The sequence below is a fragment of the Megalops cyprinoides genome, chromosome 3 (genome assembly GCF_013368585.1).
Source record: "Megalops cyprinoides isolate fMegCyp1 chromosome 3, fMegCyp1.pri, whole genome shotgun sequence".
Lineage (NCBI taxonomy): Eukaryota > Metazoa > Chordata > Actinopteri > Elopiformes > Megalopidae > Megalops > Megalops cyprinoides.
The window spans coordinates 14,300,264-14,309,759 of NC_050585.1; the positions used below are offsets into that span (position 1 = coordinate 14,300,264).

At 41.4% G+C, this 9,496-nt stretch overlaps 1 protein-coding gene across 2 annotated transcripts; it reads right to left on the reverse strand.

Moving 5' to 3' along the window:
• Positions 1-2,458: 2,458 nt before the first annotated feature.
• On the reverse strand, positions 2,459-7,009 carry kctd7 (potassium channel tetramerization domain containing 7). Of its 2 annotated transcripts, none has more exons than XM_036525679.1 (4): positions 6,784-7,009; positions 3,968-4,137; positions 3,367-3,545; positions 2,459-2,982 (listed from the first exon to the last, which is right to left on the reverse strand). In XM_036525679.1, exons 1-4 carry the CDS (start codon positions 6,871-6,873, stop codon positions 2,606-2,608), a joined length of 816 nt encoding a protein of 271 aa, XP_036381572.1. In that variant the 5' UTR covers positions 6,874-7,009; the 3' UTR covers positions 2,459-2,605. The 2 variants fall into 2 exon arrangements, with proteins under 2 accessions (XP_036381572.1, XP_036381571.1); XM_036525678.1 differs by having other exon boundaries at positions 6,583-7,009.
• Between the last annotated feature and the right edge of the window lie 2,487 nt (positions 7,010-9,496).

Genomic DNA, 9,496 nt, shown 5'->3' on the forward strand with positions numbered 1-9,496 from the left:
AAAAAAACTGTTCCTATGATTTATTTTTAAAAAAATCTGAAATCTTACAACCTGCGGGGGCGATTATTCAATTATTCTAGGCTGTTCATTTAGATTAATATCTATTTTATTCACTGTAAACCTTAGCCCACAAAGCATACTACGCATATACCAAATATAACTGATACAGTAGGAACCTGGGGTCTGCTCACTTGGCAGGCTAAACACAGACTAGGACAAATGTGCTTTCTAAAGCAACTGAATCGATTAAGCAACACAACCTCTGCTGTAGCAAAGAACAACGTGGTTGTATCTCATTGTCACAACAGAAAAGATGAAGATGCAAGGTTGATGCATATTTTCCCTGTACGAACTTCCTGATAGGTGTTGGGTTTTCTTCAAGATGCCTTTCATCATATCTCCATATTGGGCTTTTCCATGAAAGTACAAAGGTGAGAATGCTGTCTCTGCCATTTAGTGCCAAATTACCAAATTCCATCATTCAGAGACATGTTAAGCACTGTGAGGAGTTTTTATGGGGTAGTACATCAAGACATCCATCTAGTGGAAGCTTTACTGCCTGCCTGTTCATTGTGACAAATTAGCATTTTAGTGTCATTCAGGACTAACATATTTCATGTTCCTAGACAGTCCTAATGAATCCTTCCAGTAACTCACCACAAGAAGAACAAAATTAATACACTAGAGCAGTGGCTTTGATTTTTAGAATTACTGTAGTTAATGATTGGTCTCATAAAAATTTGAATGGCAGGCAAAGACAAGTGTAATTACTACTAATTCCATTGACAATTTTTTGTCAAGCACTGGACTCCACAATTCTGTCCAAATGATGTTTTTTTGACTCATGTTTTATACCACAGGGGATTCACAGGGGGGTTTCAAACAGGTCCCCCAACTTCTCTTTCTTATCATCTTTTCAAATGCTTGTGTTTCTTTACAAAACAATGTGGTGTCAAACTACAGACTTAGTGAAGCAAATGTCTAGTTACAGCGTTGTTGTATGTTCTGCTTGTATTCACCTCCCAGTGCAGAACACCCCCAACTAACCAGCTGGTGCCCCTTGTGTCTTTTACCTCTCCAACTGGCTCAGCTGGAGTTCACTTATTCTCTGTAGGTGTTGAATCTTGGCACGACTGCTACCATCATTTCCCATTCACTTACATGAATCGTTGTACTTTGACCAGTTACATCCCACAACTCTGACTTTACAGAATATTTAGCATTTCTAGTTAAGAGCTGACCTTTTCAAGGGATTCCACAAGTGTGAACAATCGATAATGAAATGCATTATAGAAGTCCTGGGTGGGATATTATATCCTCAAACCAGTATATACTCACCGCTGTGTAATGCCAATTTTTAAAGTTAATCTTGGGGATGTCAATGTAAAGTTTACTCACACTGCATTAAAAACTGCTGATTTTCATTAAGCTATTTGCAGTGCAACCTGATGACAAGTAATCCTATTTATGCTCCTTTAACCTAATTGATTTCTTACAGTTTAATTTCCTTTGGGCCTCCCTGAAGGGAGAATCCAGCGTAGTCACAAGGATAACACGATTCACCCATAACATAGCACAAGAGTCCCGGCTACAACATTCCTCTCGCACTAATTATTTTTCACAGTTTTGGTCCACGTGTGTACATCTTACGCCTGTGTTAATTTGGGGTTCTGTTAATCGTTTTCTTGGGTTCAAATTTCTCTGATTTACAGAGAAATGAAATACACTGGAATCCCCTTTAGATGGACACGGAAAGCTAATCCACAATGAAGAAATGGGTTCTGTCAGAAACCTTTCTCACACACTGATGCACTTTGGTCCTCAATAGCAGAAGCTTCTCCTCTATGGCTGACTTTTACAAGGCTTGCAGCAGTGAAATTTGTCATTTTTCGGTTTCTCAATGCTTTGTATTAGATCTGAGGCCAGCTGTAACAAAAACTAGCATGTAAAAATCATAGAACATAGTAAGTATGACAAAAAATGAACATATACATATATACATGAGCAATATTTGTTCAGGTCGCTTGGATACGTCCAGTTATATTGTGAGAACCATGCACCATCACAGGTGCAAGCAACCTGCCATCATGAAACCTATCATGGAGCAACAACAGCAGCAATATGGCCACAGCAGACATGACAAACAGCACTGCTTCACAACAGTCTGGCTGTGTCACTTTCTAAACACCCTTACATTCCATGAGCTAGAGTAGACCTTGCAGGTACACAAGCTAACTCCCAGAGTTTGCAATAATAAAAGAAGCAAACAATAAATAACAATAAAAGTCTCTTAAAACAAACAAACAAAAACAAAACAAACAAAAAAAACACCTAAAGGAAGCTAGGCTGTTCCCAGACTCAGTAAGGAACATCTGATCCCTGTTATACAACTAGTCAATGATGAAACAGAAGCATGACACCCACACTCAGGTTAGCAAGCACAGCGTTAGCACTGGGGTTAGATGCCTTAGGAGAGGGTGCCACAGCCCTGACCGTCTCGTTTCAGACCCGGAGTCGGACAGGGCCTCTCGCGCGTGGCTAGTGTCCATCCTCATTTTCAGTGAGGGAGTGGAGGCTGGAGGAGAAAAAGGGAGGGAGACCTCCTTCACCACCACGTGATCTTGAACTCGTAAATGGGCCTCTTGCAGTAGTAGTGGTTGATGAGGTGCTTGTCGCACACGCCGATGCACTGCTGGTCCGCGGTAATGCCGCGCTCCGCCAGGTCACTCACGATGCAGTGGAGCAGGTCGTAGACGTCGGCCACCGCCTCCCACGGCCCGAAGGACACGTCCACCTCGCAGTGGTGCTCGAACAGCTTGGCCTCGCTCTCCGAGCGCTCAAAGCGCAGCGAGTTGAAGAGCGGCCGCTCGTAGGGCGTGATGGGCATCTCCTCCTTGTAGACGCAGATCTTCAGCTTGGCGAAGCGCGCCTTCCTCTGCATGGCCCGCAGCTTGGCTATCTCTACAATGCGCTCCAGATTGTCTGCAGGGGAGAGGGGGGAGACCTTATGACAGGCCAACCTAACCTGCTGTGTGTGGCCTCAAGTCTGCATTGTAACATAACAAAATTGGTGTTAAAAATATGTGAAGGTAGCAAAGAAGAAGAATGAAGGTAGCAAAGAAGCATACAAGTGTTGCCTCATAGAGGATTTTTATTTCAAAACAACAAAATCGGTGCTTCCAAAGGATATCAAAAAATACTAAAAAGCATAGCAATGTTTTGTGAAAAAAGTGAGAAAAGTCAACAAAAGGGGCAATAAAGGTTAATTCACTTAAAATTCAACTCAAAGGTAAAAGGTAATCATTACCATGGGTTTAGCACCTCCATGCTAGACTTAGCAAATACATAATTGCCAGCTGGTCTCACCTTTGTAATAGGGGAGGAGGTCGAGGAAGGCTTGTCGCACCTTCTCCCCGGTGAGTGGTTGGGTGTCCTCCAGACTGTCAAGCAGGGGTCCTATGGCATAGTACTGGGCTTCTCTGTGCACTGCCCGCACACGCTCCCTCTGAGGCAGCTCCCCCTCCCGCAGGAAGTTCAGAATATCCCTGCAACCAGCAGCACACAAACACATACATACACACACGTTGTTCTGTCTCTGTGAGGCCTGCTTAGCTACTGTTCAGTTCAAAAGCTGTATTTTATACAGTGGTTACATCCTGCAAGTTTTCTAATGGAACTTTCACCCCCCCCCCCCCCCCCCACATTACTGCCAACACCTCCCCACTCACCTACCACTCTGTTCCAGAACAGTGTAGAAGACAGGTTAATCTACCTGTGAGCAGTTTTGTGCACCATAAGTCATTAATTACTTCCTAGGCAACCTCTCCAATTTTTTTGTGATTTATGGTGATGCTGGTAATTTATGTCACACTTACATTGTCATTAGTGGTAAATGTGTTGTCATTAAAGGGGAAAAATTTTGTCTTTGTTTCATTAGATTGGGTGTTTGCCAGTATGGATGACTCACCCGAAATACGCTCCATCCCTATCGATGAAGAAACGGCCCTCAGCATCACGGGGGATGTGGTGCCTTCCGCTGAACATGGCGGCCAGCATAGTGTCCTCATATCGGCGTAATGTGGAAAGACGTGTGGTGAAGTAGGTGCCGCCCACATTCAAGGGGATGACTTCTGGGAACTAGAGACGATGGAACAGAATCATAAGGGAACTATCTGCAATGTTCCCATGGTATTTGCACACCAGGACTGACCAAACCTTGGCTTATTGAGCATTTGTACCTAGAATACGCATGGTAGTGATGTTCATAAATGAAGAAGGAATGAGGTTTATATTGACATGGATGAAAATATACATTTTTTACTAAAGGCTATACAAAGATTTCACTTTTTAAAACCTGTGAGACTCAGCATTAAAACGCCCAAACTGGTTAAATGGTTAAAACATTAAACATTGCACATGCACACACACACACACACACACACACACAACTTGTGTTTTCATTTTCACTGAGCTTGACAACGCAGAGAGTTAAGCTGTGGCAATTGTATGGAGTAGAGCATTGAAGCATAAATGAACTAAGCCATTGTTATTATCCTAGAAATAATGATGTGAGAACATATTCTGTTAGTCAAATATGATATAATATAATATAATATAATATAATATAATATAATCCTCACATTGATAGTCCTCATTATTATTTTGATATTATTGTGATATTATTTTGACATCCATCCTGTCTCTGTTGTCCACTGCACACAGCCAGTTAGGTCTCCGTTTACAATCATCAATCTCCTAAAACATTTGAGACATCTGTACGTGCATTTTAATTTTTGACAGCAAGACATGACACTTAGCGTGATTACTTGTAAATGGAACATTTTTTTGGCTATATTTTTAAACGCTTTTCCCCTTTATGCAACCCTGTTTGGAATCACCAATTGTATGTTAGGTTTGTCTCGGTGTGACAACCTCTGCAGTCCTGAAAGAGTTCTGAAGCAAGATAAACACAAATCTCAGATACAAACGTCTTCTTCTTCAAGTCCCACAATGCACCACAGTGAAGTGGGTGCCAGCCGGAGGATAAGCTCACACGGCTGATGACATCCATCATCACAGGCACCTGGCAAATCACAGGATGGCTAAAAGCAGTGAGACAAGCAAACCCTGGCCAACCTTCCCACTCCTATCTCTGGTATAACACAGCCAATTAGTACCGTTGGTGTGGGCTCCCACTCATTCTCGGCTGATGACATGCCTGGGATTAAACCCAGGCCGTAGGGTTCAGTTTGCATTCAAGAGGAGCGTCTTGCCAGTCAAATATTGTACTTATTTTAAGACAATGGACTTACATAGATTTTGCACAGAACTTTCCAAATTTATCAACAATCAATGATACAGTACATCGACAAAGCCTATCTATTGGAGTTCACTTATCTGACAACACAGTATGACCTCTGTGTTTTTGTCATGACTATGCACATCTCTGTATTTACATGGCTGTAGCAAACGCTCAGGATAAAAAAGGAAATATTTTCCTTTATACTTTTACTATCAAGCTTTTCTCTTCATACGAATAGTTAGTTACGGACCTTCTCCATAACTAGCATATATAAATTGTGAGTAGTTTTATGAAATGTGAAAACCTATTAGACTTGTATTTCTCGAGATTGTATGTATCGTTTCACCAAAAGTGTTTTCGCAAGACGGAGACAAAGGGTTCACCTGCGTTTGTGCACCGTATTTCCACAGCGTGCGTCCTCAGACAAATAACATTTTTGGAATAAAAAAAAAAATATCCCATTAAAGTTTAACTTGTATGTTCAACAGTGTTTTCCTTTCGTCTAAAGTGAAATTATTTTTTTTAAAAGCATCTGAAATAAATAACGGCTAAGATTTTCAAATTTAGTTTCAACAAAAAATTTGCAAGCGCCCAGACTCAACGACATACGTAAATGTATAAAACTGTAACATATACAAGTCGCTCTAGATAACAGAGTCTGTTTAATGACAATAATGTAATGTAAAATGTGTCGCTTGTGTTTGCACTGCGCGTCTTGACACACATGTCACCATTATTCGGTCATGCCGTTTCAGTCCATTCTTAGCAACAGTTAATGACGTGATTACTTCTAGGGGATTATGCTAATCACGCCCCCAATCTTGACAGCATGCCTTTGGACCATCAACAGAACTGATGTCAACATAAGCAGAGGTTCCCCCAGACGCGATTAAAGAAGGTCAATCTCAGAGAAAGGCCACATTATGACAGCCGAGTAATATGAGCCAATAAGAACGGGGAATCATTCTCCTAAACGTAATGATGAACCAATCGGATTGAAGTAAACGGGAAGAAGAAGGCATGGGTAATGCATCTGTTGCCCATGGAGACAAATTCCATAGATCAATGGGGTTGAAAGACGTGGGAAAACTGAACTGAAAACAGTAAAAAGCACGCTTTCGCAGTTAAAGCAAAAGTTCCCGGGAATGTAGATTGTCAACATGGAGGCACAGCGCAGCACACTTGCCCATTCGAAGGGACTAGATATAATCCATTAGTTACACGGCTAGCGAGCTACAGATACAAACAACAACATCATCCGCCCTGCTGTCCCTCCTTACCTCCTGGGACGCGTTATATGTGCGAAGAGGCTTGCTCAGGTTTAAATTGGGTATAGGACTGGCTGGTTTTCGGAAATCGTCCTCCGCAGAATCCGAACTCGACATCGCCTCGCCTGGTTTGTCAGTCTCGGTCTGGCCCGAAAATACCACCATCACTCTGGGCTGGGGGACCGCTCGCCGCTCCTGTGCGAACCTCCTTACCCGTGCAGCAGGCGCAGGGACCGGGCTGGAGGTATTGCAGGGAAGCGGTCCTTCTCCGTTAGATGCCTCGCCAGATCCATACTGCTGCATACACAAACACCAGGACGGCTGAGTTCAGTCTGATAAAAGAAATCCGATTGTAGTGGCAAGAGGAATTCCACGTTCGTTTGTGCAGGGTGACAGTACAACACTGACATCAAACTAGGGGTGGGACTTGACGACTGCTGTGAAGTGGACACTTCCTAATGTTGCTCCGTGTCCTACTGTGCAGTAACTAGGCTATCGCTGGCGTCCTCTGACACGTTGCAATACGGCAGCCTGTGCAGCAGATGTATCCGTGATCGGCGAGAAGCGGGTTTTTTGAGTTGTCCAGACTAGAGAATTTAATGCGGCTGTAGCACGCTTCTCTAGTAACTTAGTTGATCCGGTTGTGTGAACAGCATGCACATGGCACAGTTACTCGCGTGTAAATATATATATATTCACATGGTGGTATATGAACGTTTGTAAATATAGCACTGCCACACAAGTACATATGGGAATTATGCTGGCAACTTCCATGAATAAGTAATAGATCCGATGAAACTATTTCAAGCTCTAAAAATGCACTATAACACATAAATGACTCCTCTGTTCTTTCACTAGATTTTTGCCTGTGACTGGAATTTTATCTCTCAAAGTCATCATGTGACATGAAACTGTAAAATGATGCAAAGTGGCAGTGAAAAGGAACTGCTATATGTATTCGACCAAATCATGCCTATCTATCCCAGTCTGTGGCCTTGCCTAACACATTTAAATTCATCATCTTTGATGTCAAAGTAATGTTTTCTGTTTCTTATTAGCTAGAAAACGTATACTGTCATATTCTGTCATTATTATCAGATTATGTGGTATGTGTAGTAGTGACTGTATTAGTCCACCAGACACTAAAATGAATTTTTAACATGGGCACTTTGGGAAGTTATGAGGAGAACAAGAATAAGCAGAAATGGGAAAAGAGTCGTTACAAGTAACAGCTATGTTAGTAATATAGCTGTGCTTAGCTTTCATATTTATTGAATGCCATGAGATATAGGTATGCATGCAGAGATTGTGCCATCTGAAACCTATACTGTACAAAAGACCATGCAGGTATGAATGTAATCAGTCTTGATGTTTGTTGTATGTTATGGTATAGTTCTGACAGTGGTTGTGGTCACTTGAAAGAACCTATAGGGTAGCACAGAAATATACCTTTTTACAATGGTGTAGTTCTTCAGCAACAGTCTATATTCCATTCAAAGGAATTGAATGTTAATCACGTTCGCGCTGGCTACTTTGTTCAACACGCTGAACACTAGGGGGAGCACAGCAGGTTCAGGTAGAATGAAAATCCACAGGACCAAGTTACTTGCGCGTCTAGAGGAAATATTGTACAGCATTCTTAGGAATAGTGAATGTGAGATAATGACATGTATTTATAAATTGGCATCATATTAATACTGTATATCCACTCTGAGTGGCAGAAGAAAATTTCCAGACACAGTATTGTAAGTTTATTGATATACAGTGGCCATGTGTTCTGTGCATATGAGTAACATGGTGTGTTTCAATGCTGCAAGGTTTTAGTTAAAATATCAAAACCTTCAGTGGCAGCTATTTCTGCAGATGTGTATGCGCTCATGTTTTGTACATGTGCTTAATGACCTTTTACATAATGAAAGTGTTTTTGTTTCATAGACGTTGTGGTTTTGTTAGTAGACCTTGTTTCTGAATGACAATATGCAGACAGAATTGTGGAAGAGAAACAAAGAAAGTTTCAGTTTTACAGGAACAATATCTGTTTCAGTCTACCTAGTGACAGATAATCATACTGCAACCCAAGGGCCCAGCACACCTAGGTATTGATAAAAATTACTGTATCCCTGTATGAGTTTACATATGATCCCCACAACAAGTCTTCCCAAAATGTCCCATTTTACATATACTGTTACAATTTATTAAGGAGCAATGTAGATCCTTAATAAATTATGGTTAAGGAGCAGGACTTGTTACAAAAATGTTGCTAGGTTTGATTCCCCACTGGAGCACTGCGCTTGTACCCTTGGGCAAGGTACTTAGCTCACAATGTCCTCAGTAAATATCCAACTGTATACAGGGTCAACATTGTAACAAAAAATACTGTAACCAATATAAGTCACTCTGGATAAGAGTGTCAGCTAAATGCCGGTAATGTAGCTATATCTTAAATTAGTTAAACCTTTATGTTGTTTATTCAGTTGCATGGAGTATGCATTACCCCCCTTTCCCCCAGTCTGCTTCATTTGTGCATAGTAAGCCTGCATAGTGAAGTATGGCATCACTTTTCTCACACAAAAGCATGAAGCAATGCAAGTGCAATCCTCCAATATACTTGCCTCCAGCCAATCACTATTTTCCACACAAGTCCCACAGCAATGTCTCCAGACAGATAGTGCAGTATGTAAACTGGTTTGTGTAAGAGTTTGCAAGTACCTATGGGAAGCATAAAAAAGTAGTTTGGCTTCATTATGGCCTAAAGATAAACAGAACAAATAAAGATTTGTAGAATTAAGGTCTATGATCACGAGGTTTATAAGCAACTCATCCATCTTGAGACTAATACTGTGGATTCATGACACATGCCTGGATTTTCCAGAGTGCTATGCAATTTGTTTCTTTGGGACTTTTTTTGCAGTATTACTACAAAGAG